General features: G+C 38.1%; 1 protein-coding gene across 13 annotated transcripts in view; it reads left to right on the top strand.

The window, feature by feature from the left end:
* Positions 1-14351, top strand: part of eya4 (EYA transcriptional coactivator and phosphatase 4) — a 138009-nt gene that overhangs the window by 111580 nt on the left and 12078 nt on the right. For all 13 annotated transcript variants that reach the window (XM_062978456.1, XM_008114552.3, XM_062978480.1 and 10 more), the window contains 4 exons: positions 3128-3186; positions 3287-3447; positions 11635-11749; positions 13738-13859. In XM_062978456.1, the coding sequence (XP_062834526.1) occupies positions 3128-3186; positions 3287-3447; positions 11635-11749; positions 13738-13859 (457 nt within the window). The remainder of the gene's footprint in view (positions 1-3127; positions 3187-3286; positions 3448-11634; positions 11750-13737; positions 13860-14351) is intronic.

Raw genomic sequence — 14351 nt, 5'->3', positions numbered from 1 at the left:
AAATGGGCCTGATTTAGAGCATATTTTAGAAGCAGGGGAAATGGTCTTGAGCCTTTCAACCCCTTCCAGATAATTATTGTAATTTTTCAAAACAAAGAAAGATCCCTTCTATCTTGTTTTCTTGTTTATAGCCTCATTATTAAATTAACATATACATTTTTCAGTGTGATGTTAACAGGAAATATTCCACTTAATGGATTTAAATTAACCAAATTAAATTATGCATATGGCTTATATAATACTAATCCATGATTCTATATGGATGCATCGCTTCAAGGCCAACATGGGAGAAATCAATTTGAGTAGGAACATTCATACCCAGTATGATAACCTTTTCACATATTTTTTGCAAACTTATATTCTGGTGTACTGTAACATCATATGTGCACCCTGGAAGAATTATATGAAATCCCAGGAACAGGAAGTTGTTTTTCCAGCTATTGTAGATTTTAATCAAAGATGTAAAACAAGAGCAATAGATGCAAACTAGTAAGATCCAACTGCTGAGAATTATCACAAGTATTTCAGACATGAAAATCAGTGCCATGTGACATTTAGATAAAGGAAGGATCCTGCACAGCTCCTCTAGAGACACAGCTAAGTAACTGGGGAAAACCTGAGAAAGTCAGGATTTTGTCAAATGATAAGCAAAACACATGCTTGACAAAAAAAATAACCATTGGCCTAGGATTGCTGTAGAGATGTGATTTTAAAATGGCTATAGTTGGATAGTACTGAAGTTAAATGAACAAGATGGCAAGTAAATTAAGGGAAAGAAGACAAGAGAACAAAGATTACAAATAAATCCTGAAGGAAAACAAGCTGGGCAAGATGAACTTCATAGAAGAAAACTAGAGGAATCATGCTAAGAGAATGAATTATATTAGTAGTAATTATTATTATTGTATATTAGTGTATGTTTGCTTTATATTTGTAAGCCACCCCGAGTCCCCTTGGGGAGATGGAGGCGGGGTATAAAAATAAAATTAAAAAAAAATTAGGGGCCAGGAAAAGGAAGGAGATGTGAAACTTGTTGGAAAAGTAGACATCAAAAAGGGAACTTGTCTACCCAACCTGCTATAGTTAATCCTTATGCTTTATATTCCAATTGTTGTAGTAATTTTTCAAGTCATTTCTGACATGTGGTGACCCTAAGGCAAATCTTTCGTGTAGTTTTCTTAGCAATATTTGTTCAGAAGGGAGTTGAGTTTGCTTTATAAGAAAGTGTGCTTTGCCAGGGTAATCTAGTACAGGCTTGCTAGGTTTCCATAGCCGAGCAGGGATTCAAACCCTGATTTCCAGAGTTGTAGGCCAATACTCAAATGATCATGTTGACACCCAATGTGAAAATATAAGTATATGTATATATTTCATTCATTCATCCATTCAAATAGTTATACAGTCTGAGCATCCTGTATACGTTTTGGTGCTTATTCTGGCCAAACTTTGCATGCAATTGTTTAAAACCCTGGTCTCCAGACCCAAGTCCAGTGCTCTAACTCTTGTGCTATGCTAGTTCCCTAGAAATGAATTACGTTCCCAGAAATTCCCCAAAGCCATGAATTGATAAAGTGGAAGTCAGGTAATACAGATGGCGGGAACATTTGGGAAGAAGTTAATAAAACTAGCAGAGAACTGAAGAAAGAATTAAGGAGTAACATTAAGGGAGGTTGTTTTTCATATAATTCTTTGAAAGCAATATGGAAAATTATTTGCCCTCTTAACTTCCAGTCCTTCTTTATGCTTCCTTGCCTAAAAACCACTATTGAGAGGGCACCAATGGTTTAGAAAGTAGCCCAGAATGAATCCATAAAATGGATTTAAAAAGAGCCCCAAAGAAACCTTGATTTGCCCTTGATTTACTCAGTGATCATACCCATAATTTTGGTTCCAGAACCGCCTCTCGGCTTGTACATGAAGTCCACACACACACACACACACACACACACACACAATACATGTGTGTGTGAGTATAGAATGTATTGCAATTAACATGGCATAACAACATGAGAAAATCACCATTTGTTGAAATGGATTTAGCTTGTGCAGCAACACCGGTTTCCTAAGAGCACTCTCAATCATGCCTCCGGTTCCATTCATCAATGCTCTTTTGCTTAACTCCTGGTTCAAATGTTAACAAACATTTGTATCAATCAGTTGCTTGTACTAGTTCTTTATTGCAGAGGTCAGGTAAGCCTTGGCAATGAGAAGAATTGCTGAAATTGCTTGAGTAGGTCACCATTGTAAAAGTATTGAGTTGATTAATCTAAAATCAACAAAGTAGTGTTGGCAATAGGATTTTGTTGTTGCAAATCAGTAGAAGAAATCTCATCCCTTACTGCACAAAAGCATGCCCAGCTTGTGTCCAGTTGAATATATGGGAAAAGAAATTATCAGTGTTGGGCCATGGCAGCCAGGGAAACTGGTCCCAGTACAGAAGTTTCAGGCAGATTGAAGTATTCCAAGCCCATGAGGCCATTCTGGACAGCTAGTGCCACAATGGACATAAATTTAATGTAAATCTGATGGAGTCCTGTGTTTGAAATTTTGTCGATTTTTACTTGGGCATTTCTTGTAAATGGGTTAATTCAGTTGTTCAGAAGGAATCAACATGGAAATTTTAGAAAAGATTCCAGAATGTATTAATTACAGTAAATTGGCATCATCTTTTACCCAAAATTCAGTGTGGACAATAAAAACAGTAACCTCACCAATTGTTATTTCCTTTATTGTTATTGTTCTATTATAGTTTTTTATAGTAACCAGTTGTTTATAAGTGTATGTATATTAATGTATTTCTTTAAAGAGGATTAGATTTCAATTGGATAGGAAATATTATAGCATTATTCATGTCTGGAATTGGCAAAAGTGCTCCTGGCTTCTACAGCATACTAGAATTCCCTGTATAGTAATAAATGCAGGAATATCCTATTGTGCAAATAGTTGTTACAGTTGATTCTGTTAAAATGATGATGATTTTGTTAATGAAATGTCAAGCATGGAAACTCAGCCGTCTTCTGGTAATGCAAGTGACCATATAGTTCGTTAATATGTTAACTTAGTACCATGTCACAAACATTTGAGGGAAAGGTATTGATTTCTTTTTAATATAATCCTTTCCCAACAGGAATGTGATCAAGTACATATAGATGATGTTTCTTCAGATGACAATGGACAAGACCTAAGGTACACCACCCTCTTTTTGAAACATTCTAGCAAAATTATATAAGTATATCTTTTACAGGAAGACTAAGTATTCACTTTTGCATATTTTGGGTGTTTGCAGTACCTACAGTTTTGCAACTGATGGCTTCCATGCAGCTGCAAGTAGTGCAAACCTTTGTCTGCCAACAGGTGTAAGAGGAGGAGTTGACTGGATGAGGAAGCTGGCATTCCGTTACAGAAGAGTAAAAGAATTATATAATACTTACAAGAATAATATTGGAGGTAAGCATTTTAAAATATCAACTACATCTCTAAATTCTTTGTATGAAATTATACCCACTCATCCCCTCCCCCTCACATTTTTATTTTAAAAAATAAGAGTAAATGTCTTACATACCTGGCTCTCATAGCTTTACATAAACCTAAACAATATGTAAGGATATTTGTGACTTGTGAATGATACATCATACTGTATGGTTCACAGTTTTGTAACAGGGCTTTACATTGCACGATATGTCCCAATGCACAACCTTCTCCTCTATATACCAGTACATGTTGTAAATCAGGACCATTGTGCAATGGTCACACTGCCAGCCCTATTTACACAACAGTTCCAAAGATGTAACTAGAAATTAAGATCTTCTGTGGATATTAAAATCTTCTGGGGAGGCCCTTCTCTCGATCCCACTTCCATCACAGGCACAGTTGGTGGGGATGAGAGACAGGGTCTTCTCAGTGGTGGCTCCTCAGCTATGGAACTCCCTCCCCAGTGACATTCGATTAGCCCCTTCCATTTTAGCCTTCAGGAAAAAACCTGAAACATGGCAATGAACCAAACTTTTGGAGACTAACTGCAATGCAATAGATGAACAATGAATATGTGCAATGATAAGTTGGAATGGCCCTGGACTACGACTTTGGATGATGTGATTTTAATAATTGTTGCTATTTGTTTTAATTCTTGTTTAATGTGTTTTTACCAATTGTATGTTTTTAATGGCATCAAATTGCTGCCGATATGTGAAGCAGTTCTGAGTCCCCCTCGGGGTTGAAAAGGGCAGGGTACAAATATGGCAAATAAATAAATAATAACTACATCTTTTGGAAATATGAGCATTGTACAGCATTGTAATTCACCTTTATGTGAACATAAGACAGAAAAGTGAATAAATAAAAATAAAACTGTTATCTATCTTTATCTATCTATATATCTTCTATATCTTCTTCTATATCTTCTATATCTATATTATCTATATCTATATATCTATATCTATATATCTATAATAAATGTGAAAACCCGTATGTGTGTATGTGGCACTGGTGTCTGCTCACACAGACAGCCTCTGGCCTCCACAAACAGGCTATAGTTCCCAGTGCTAAGGAGCCGCCATGTCACTCTCTTCACTGACATTGCAGTTACAGCGAGCTCCATGAACATGTATCCCAACCCCTGCCAATGTTCCCCCCAAACACTACGGCCCACCACCCAAGGAATGCTTTCGTTTGGGGACCATTTCATCCTTGATTGTGCCTTTTCCTCCACCACAGGCAGGCATCCCAGGGTTCTCCCTTGCTGTGGCATTTGCATGACCCCGCCCACTGCCCTTCCCTTTCAAATCTGTCTACATAACAAACACAGCACAACTACACTTCCTGGAGGAGTTTGGGGGATTGACTCCATATGGTGGAAGTTGTAGTTCTCCCTGCATCAAGTCAGAGCACTGTGACTCCTACTGGGGAATTTAGAGGAGTTGTAGTTCACCTAAACCCAGAATGCTATGAACCCAAACAATGATGGCTCTGGGCCAAACTTGCCATGCATACCTGATATGCCCAGATTTGAATACTGGTGGGTTTTGAGGGGGAATTGGCCTGGACATTTGGGAGTAGTAGGTACTGGGATTTATAGTTCACTTGCAATCAATGAGCACTCTGAAACCCTCTGATGATGGACCAGGACCAAACTTGGCACACAGAGCCCTCATAACCAACAGAGCATATTGGACAAGTTTGGGGAAAAGAGAGTTATAATTCATCTGCATCCAGAGAAACTGGCCCACACTGACAATGGACCGGGACCAAACTTCACACAGAGAAGCCTCATGACCAAGTGAACATACTGCAGGGGTTTGTGGGAATGGGCTTTGAATCTGGGAGTTGTAGTTCACCCGCATCCAAAGAGCACTGACCCCAACCAACGACGGATCTGGACCACACTTGGTACACAGACCCAAAGCGACCCATTTTGAATACTGGCAGGTTTTGGGGAGGATTGACCCATGATTCTGGGAATTGTAGTTCACGCACTCCAAACTGAGAATACCTAACAATCAAAGACACATAATGCCTTTTTCAAATAACCCGGGCATCGCCGGGTTCCCAAGCTAGTATTTTATAAAGAGGTATATTTTTTACATTTAGCTATGAAAGACTAAGTTTTACATTTCTTTGCCCCAAGGAAATTGGAACTTCAAATACAGGATCATTTTGGCGGCATTTGATGTGACATTCTGAATGTATGCTTTAGTTCTATTCTTGACATTTGAGAGTAGTGAAATGACTTACCCAGCAGACAGGATGCAACGGTACACTTCCTCTCAATCTGACCACTTTCCCCAGAATTGGCAATTCCACTCCCTCCTGCAGCTACCTATGCATCCTAAAACCTGCTGGAAAACCCTCTTTCCAGGTTATTGGTGTGAAAGAGAATTTCTCTACTTTGGGAGATTGAGAATTGCCATTGGATCTTGGTCAAAACAATTATTCTGTTTAAATATTTGTAGTTCTCATATAGAAATAATTAAGGTGATATATGTTGCCATGCGTCTTGTACATTGCAGTTATCTTCATGAAAAAGAAATGGGTACAAAATAAGAAGTTTCAGATTCTAGACACCTACTCAGAAGCTTCTACTATCCTTTTTTAATTTATGTTTTTAAGTTAAGATATTGACTCAAACAATGCTGGGATAATAATTCAACAAACACTATTTGATAATATAAGCAACAAATTGAACTACTTCCTCCATACCAGTAATGACTAACCATTATCCAAGCATGCATTTAGGATATAGTCAAAATAGATTATTATTACCTTGTTGTGTACAAGCAAAATTCTTGTTATACCAGGTGCTGGGACCGGTGGGGGAGGGGGGGACAGGGAGGGAGGGAGAAAGATGAGAAAAAAAGAAAGGCCAATGTGTTTGTTCTAGTTTTAGCTGTGTCTGACAAGTAGGAAAAATAACCATTGGAAATAGAAACTATACATTGTATAGAAAATAAATACGGTATATTTGTTATTTATTAGGAAAAGTGTTATACAACCGCAATTTTAAGGGCAAGTGACATACTTTGACATTATGACAGTGCTAAAAAATAATCAACTTTACAGTACACGAAAATTGCTTCTTAATCTTGTGGTTTGACTTCCAGAAAAACAATAAATATATTTTTACAATATTTCAGTAATTTCAAAGGCAAAATATCTCACAGGGCTAAGAGAGAGGGGGGAAACAAACTTTTTCTTTGATAAAGGGCAAAATGTTATGGGTGAATGAGGAGGTGTTTCAAATTACACTGTCGACCTGCATTTTAAATGCCTCCTGAATAATGCAAAATGCATTATTGGGCCTTATAGGGTGTGTTCCCTTTTCACTCAGCACTAGTGTCTTGACTTAAAAAAGCACAAGTATATTGGCAGAATTTTGTTTAAATACGCTGATAATTAACAGGGTTAAACATTTTCCCCTGGATCTGTTATTATTTCAGTCAATTTAAAGGGAAGTAAAATAAAATATTGGGTAATCTATTTTGGGTTTTTTTTATTTCGTGTCAAAAGCATTGGTACAGCAAATACATTTCAAATAATGGAAATAAAATAGAAAAGAAAAGAAATCACAAGCAACTAAATAGTTTTGGACCAAAAGCGGGCAACAGCAACCGCATTGTCTGTAGCTTTAAACAACTCCTCCTCCGTACATGAGGCAGGGCATTGTGGGCAAGCATACATATGCTGAGTTGTTTGTTCAGCTCCACAGTCACACAAGGTGGAGGATTCCTCCAGGTAGTGCCACCTTGCCAAGTTGTCTTTTGATCTGCCCACTCCACTTCTGAGTCTGTTCAGGGACTTCCAAGTTGTCCATTCCTGGTTTGCCCCTGGAGGAAGACCCTCTTGGGGGGCCATCCAGTTAGAATTGCCAGGTTTAGCTGCCCAGAGAGACACCCTTGCTGTTGCTGGAGGAACATCAAGAGGAGTGGTGGTTCTCATGAAGCCCTTCCTTGATTTGAGTCTGGTTTGCTAAGGATTATTAATATAGAAGGTTTGTCACTTGCTAAGGAAGAACTATTAGCCAAAATGTCTGAGGACATCTCATGTGACATCCTATGTATTCAGGAAACACACAGAGACATTACAATGAGAAGACCAAAAATTCTTGGAATGCAGCTGGCAGTGGAACGACCTCACAGACAATATGGCAGTGCCATTTTTGTACGATCTGGTGTAGCAATCTCTGCAACTTCCCTCACAGAAGTGAACAACATTGAAATCTTATCTGTGGAACTTGATAGTTGCACTGTATCATCACTCTATAAACCACCTGGGGCTGATTTCTATTTTACACCCCCAACCAGTTGCCACAATCACGAAGCCCATTTTGTTGTGGGAGACTTCAATAGCCACAGCTGTGTCTGGGGCTATGACGAAGATGATAGAAATGGCGAAGCAGTTCTAATGTGGGCCGACAATAGTAGAATGAGCCTCCTTCATGACAGTAAATTACCACCATCATTTAATAGCGGCTGATGGAAGCATGGTTATAACCCTGATCTGATTTTTGTAAAGGAAAGCATAAGCCACCAATGCACCAAAAGGGTATTAAACCCAATACCTAACACACAACACAGACCAATATGCTGCGTAGCATATGCAGCTGTAAGACCGAAAAGTGTCCCATTCCGCAGAAGATATAACTTCAATAAAGCTAACTGGACAAAGTTTACAGAGACCTTGGAAGCTGCTATTTCTGATATAGAACCTTCTATAGAAAATTATGACCTGTTCGTAGAAGCTGTGAAAAGATCCTCAAGGCTCTCAATTCCTAGAGGCTGTCGCACAAGCTACCTACCAGGCCTAAACGAAGAATCACTAAATCAGCTACAAGAATATCTCAGATTATTTCAAGAGAACCCATACAGTGATGGGACTATAGCAGCAGGCCAAAAACTATCTACAGCCTTAGCTAATGCTAAGAAAGACCGTTGGATAGAGCTGCTTGAGAACCTGGACATGTCCAAGAGTAGCCGAAAAGCCTGGCAATTGCTGAGACGCCTGGATAGCGTCCCTCTGGTCAACCCTGGACATGCGAATGTGACACCAGACCAGATAGCTCACCAGCTAATTCAGAATGGGAAAACCAACTGCAACAGAATAAAGATGAAAATCAACAGGGTGCCAGAACTTGAAACCCACCAGTTGTCTTCTCCTCTAAACCTGAAAGAACTCAGAGAAGCCATCAAGCGATGTAAGACTGGTAAAGCACCTGGCCTAGATGACCTGATGATGGAGCAAATCAAACACTTGGGGGCCAAAGCTGAAAACTGGCTTTTGAAATTCTACAATCAATGCCTGGCACACAAACAGATTCCCAGAGCATGGAGGAAAACTAAGATAATTGCCATTTTTAAACCTGGTAAAGATGCCTCCAATGCCAGGAACTATCGACCAATCTCCCTCTTATGTCATCTATATAAAGTCTATGAGAGGATGCTATTAAATCGACTAGGACCTGTTATCGAACCCAAGCTTATTGCACAACAAGCAGGTTTCAGACCAGGGAAAAACTGTACAGGTCAAATTCTTCATCTGACTGAACATATCGAGGAAGGCTACGAGAAAGGCTGCATCACGGGAACAGTTTTTGTGGACCTTACGACAGCCTATGACATGGTGCAACATAGAAAAATGCTGCATAAAGTCTACCATATCACCCGGGACTTTGACTTTACAAACACTGTCCAGACCCTCTTAGAAAACCGCAGCTTCTATGTGGAGTTTCAGGGCCAGAAAAGCAGATGGAGGAGGCAAAAGAATGGTTTACCCCAAGGCAGCGTTCTTGCACCGATCTTATTTAACATCTTCACGAACGATCAGCCACTACCACCACTCACAAAGAGCTTTATATATGCTGATGACCTTGGCCTTACAACACATCTATTTTGGTATTCTTCTGGAACTGATCATTTGCCCTTTACGAGAGCATGGAAAGTCTCCTTTTTCATAATTTGATGGATTATTAATTACAGAAGTCTAAAAAGTCACTTGTTGCCATTACGCTTGTGTTTTTTAAATAAAATATGTGTTTTAATAATTACATCCCTTGTTATTTGTCCATTCCTTTTTAATAACAATGATGATGATGATGATGATGATGATGATGATGATGATGATGATGATGATGATGAATTCATTATCCGCCTCTCCCTGTGTTTTGAGGTGGGATATAATATCATTAAAACAAAAGATAAAACAGTATTAAAAGACATACAACAAAATACAGAGTTAAAATACAAGTTAAAATCCGCTGATAAAGTGCAGATTAAAATTCAGAATGTAAAATTGACCAGATAGGCCTCCTGAAAGAAATGGGTCTTCAATTGTGTCTTAAATTCTGACAGCTGATCTAGCTGTCGGAGCTCTTGTGGCAGGTCATTCCACAGTCTTGAGGCAGCTGATGAAAAGGTTTTCCAGGTAATGACTACCAGTCGGGTTCTGGCTTTAAAGGTCCAAACCAACACTTTGCTTGGAAACAAATTGACAGCCAATGGAGTGACTTTAGGATAGGTGTAATATGCTGACTCCTGGATGTTCCTGTGACCAATCTGGCTGCCTGGTTTTCAACTAATTGGAGTTTTTGAACTTTACAGAGGTAGCCAGAGCCATAGTTGGGGGGAGGCTAAGGGTTCACACAACCCCCTCAAAATGTGTTAGGCTAAAAAAAAACTAGTTTTAACTGGTTAATCAATTTATGAGTAAACCAGGTTTTATATTTGGGGGGGGGGTTGAACTTTGAACCCACCCCTCTGGCTGTGGCCCTGGAGGTAGCCCAATTTAAAACACATTGCAGAAATCTAACCTCGATGTTATCTGCATGTGCACTACCATCTTTAGGTTCTCCAAATCTAGGTAGGGGCACAGCTGGCATATCAGCCGAAGCTAGTAGTAAGCACTCCTGACCATCGCATCTACCTGAGGTGATATTTGGAGAGATGGATCCAGGAGCATTCCCAGGCTGCAAACACAATTTTTCAGGGAGAGTGTAACTCCATCCAAAACTGGTTGGCACACCTCCATCCCTAGCACCTCTGTTTTGTCTGGATTCAGTTTCAGTTGGTTTTTCCTTATCCAGCCCATTACCCCCTTCAGGCATTCATTCAGAGGAGACATGCTTAGCTAGAGCTGTTTTGGAAAGCATGGAGAAAAATTTGTGGGTGTCATCAACAGGTTCTCCTTGCTTGCTTCAGTAGCTTGTCCACATCAACAGTACTCACTAGTTGAAACTGATGAAGTGTTAATCCACTCAGACTAGACACCTCGTTGTTGACTTCTCTATCTACGTTAGCTCTTATGCAAAAGATTTTATCTGGGAAATGGTTATTAATGGCATCACAGTGAACTATTGAAGGTTCTAGCAATGGGTTCGGAGGCGAGAGCACATGGGTTAAGCCTCTCACCACTCTGAACAACTCAACTGAACAAGAATCTGCAGGTGCAATGCATGCAGAGAAGAAAGCTTTCTTCACTGCATGTATTGCCACTTTATAGGAGTAAAAATGTTCTCTATATCATATCTTGCTGCAGAAAAGTTGAGTTTTCTGCCATCTGAACTCTAGTAATTGTCCTTCCCATTTCATTTCCCTGAGGGTCTCAGTATACCAGGGAGCCTAATTCGTAATGGGTCAGAGAGGACATTTGGCAGCAATCATATTCTTTTATTAGCAGAAAATCCATCTAAATAAAGAAAATAGTTTTTAAAATATATAGATTTTAATAATATCACTTCAACATACACTACAAAAACATTTTTATCCTAAAATATATTGTGCAATATGGACTGCTGGTAGCTAATGTTAATCAGTATGTGGAGAAGAGACAGCCATGCTGTCAGCTTAAACATTACCTGGAAATGTAACATTTTCATGAACTTGTTAACACACAAGAGTAACATCTCTATCTGTAAACCCTTACTTCTAGGCTCTTAACCTGACATGCTGTCTAAAAGAAGAAAAGGCAATTTAAAAAGCATTTTAAAAAGCAATACAAAATCTGAGCCTGCTGCCATATTACATTGTAATATAAACCAATTTGGGAGGTGAATTAACAGTATCTAAATTAATATATAATTGTAAATTCTGTTGGTTAAAATACAATGTGGTTTTAAGTGCATGTGTGGATCTGTTTTTTCTGCATCAGGACTACTTGGTCCTGCAAAAAGAGATGCATGGCTACAACTAAGAGCAGAGATTGAAGCTCTCACTGACTCCTGGCTGACAAATGCACTTAAATCATTATCAATTATTAGTACAAGGTGAGTATGTGTTTAATTGTCAGTTATTATAATAAGTAGTAGTCTTCAAAGGAAAAAATGAGCATGAAAAAACTGCTTTTTAAGATGAATAGTTTGGTTTATAGAAACTGTTTTGTCCAAAATCTTAGTATTGTTCCATCTACTTAATTGATGACAACCTTGATTTTTTCGATTTTCACTGGTGTTTTGTACATGAAACACTTATACCACCCCCTAAAATGCCAGAAATGTAAGTTAGGATTTTTGTATGCAAACAGATGCTTTTAAACTTAATTGTGGCCCTTTCAAGTTTCACCCTTATTTGTGATTATTCAAAATGACTTCAGCATAAGCCAATTTGTGTGAGAACCCATCCACATAGGCATTATACTCAGGCTTGAAGCCCCTCGAGATTCAGACAATGTTCTCCCCCAGTGCAAGTTCCAACTTGCATCTAGCTAGAAACAGAGGGATAAAAGGACTCACCAGAAATCCAAATTCCAGACAGGAAATCCTGTGCATCCCTCTTTGTGAACAAGGCACATGTAAATGCCAAATATATAATATTAACATAAACACTACAGCAGTGGGAAGGCAATTGGAATAAGAAGGTAGCTAACTGCACAGTCCAGTTGGAAAGTAAACAAAACCTCCTCCTGAAAGCCCAGACGCCCATGGGAATGTTCAAATGTCTTGCCTTGTTTTACAAAGCTGTAACAAGTGCTGAGTAAGCAGTTTGCCAGGAGGTAGACAAAATAAAATAAATAAAATCCTGGTTTTGGTGGAGGCTTAATCCAGATTAGAAAGTGGTTGAAGAAATCCAGTGGATGTGTGGACTCTCCTTGATCTTTCATCTGGTTCCTGAGGTGCCTGTGTAGGCACTCTGAAGGGAATGGGATCTCTTAAATCTACATTCTTCAGATTAAATGGCTATGTGGAATCAGGCTAAGACTCCCTAGCTAGAACATGAAGATCTGTATCTCTGATGTTTTATCTTTTGTGTCAGTTTCACACATGCAAGTTAAGTTACATGAAACTGGTGCATACGTAAGTCAAACCTTAAAATATTGAAAATAAAATTATATTGATTTGGGTATAATTAACTCTTCAGGCAATTCAGGCTTTGAATACCTGCTCAGGCATGAATAAACCACTGTGTGGCCTTTGACAAGTTATAGACCCTACTGTAGAATCACAATAAGTGACATCAAGTTGTATACACATTATAACAGCAAATAAGAAGTAAAGGCTATTGGTTCATTTGCAAACATTTTTCCTTTTAGACAAATATTAACCAAATCCTGACCAATCAGAAACAAACAGGATTCTTGAATTAAAGTTCAGTGGATATGAATATTAAATGAGTGTGTAAGCCACTTTACCATATATACAAGATTGCTGTGAGCAGACAGAATATCATTGATAATTGCAGTGTGCAAAGTTCATTCCTAATAGTTGAAAAGGATTAGTTTTATAAAAGTCCATGTGATAAAAGCACCTCTAATTCCTTATCATTAACAGTTTTTTCTATGATCACAGTTGTTTTGAAGTTAGTTTAAGGACTGGCTTCTAAAATTGACAGACCTAGCTGAATGGATAAAACATTCATTTTGCTTAAAGAAAAATCATTGGTAATAGTTTGAAGGATGGAAACCCTTGATTTCGTTTTCCGAAAAATTGAAATAATATGCTAGTTGTAGTTTGTTGTTTTTATTTAACAGAGACTCAAAGCAGCAGATAATTAATTGTTTGGTTAAGCAGAAGAGTTAGTTTGAGAAGTAACTTTAAACATTAAGATGAATAACCATTGTTTAAAAAGTCAAAATGCATTATTCTTGATGCTTTTTCTTTCTCATTGTTTTTTAAAGAAAGCTACTTTAAACTTTTATTACAATGCTGTGTGTGATGAGTAAGAGTTGCATTAAATTATGAAAGGAATACAGTCTGTATATTTTAGAAAAATATATATTTATCATTACCTAGATTTCATGCTTTGTCTCTTTCTATAGGAGTAATTGTGTAAATGTCTTGGTAACAACAACCCAACTTATACCTGCCCTAGCAAAAGTCCTGCTGTATAGTTTAGGAGGTGCTTTTCCTATTGAAAATATTTACAGTGCAACTAAAATAGGTAAGGAATTCACCTTAAGTTTTGTATAGGTTTGTGTCTTTCCACCCTTTCTCCATCTCTGTACCTTTTAATAATGTGATTTTTTTATTGAGCTAATCAATAAAAAGAGCCAGATGACCAACATTAATTAATATATCTACTCATAGTTAATGTACATAATTTGCATATTGGTTTAATGAACACTGTGGCTCTGTTTCACTCACTCAGACTTGATAAACAAAAAAATGACAGCACTGAATAGATAACATTTGTTCGATTTTTGAAAAACTGAATTTATAAACTTTGAATATTTGGCCTTTGATCATCAGACAGTTATATGCCTTGTGGGCAGTGATATTCGAGTAGGTCAGATGCCATCTGCCACCAACTAATGCTAATAAGAATAAAATGAGTAAATTCAGATCACATAACAGTGAACATAAGAGATTAGCCAAAAAGGGGTAGATAGGTTCTCTTGGATTTTTCTTTAGTTGCCCAAAGGAATGGCTCTGT

The sequence above is a fragment of the Anolis carolinensis genome, chromosome 1 (genome assembly GCF_035594765.1).
Source record: "Anolis carolinensis isolate JA03-04 chromosome 1, rAnoCar3.1.pri, whole genome shotgun sequence".
Lineage (NCBI taxonomy): Eukaryota > Metazoa > Chordata > Lepidosauria > Squamata > Dactyloidae > Anolis > Anolis carolinensis.
The sequence above is the reverse complement of the archived record's forward strand: the minus strand, read 5'-3'. Positions and strand labels throughout refer to the sequence as shown.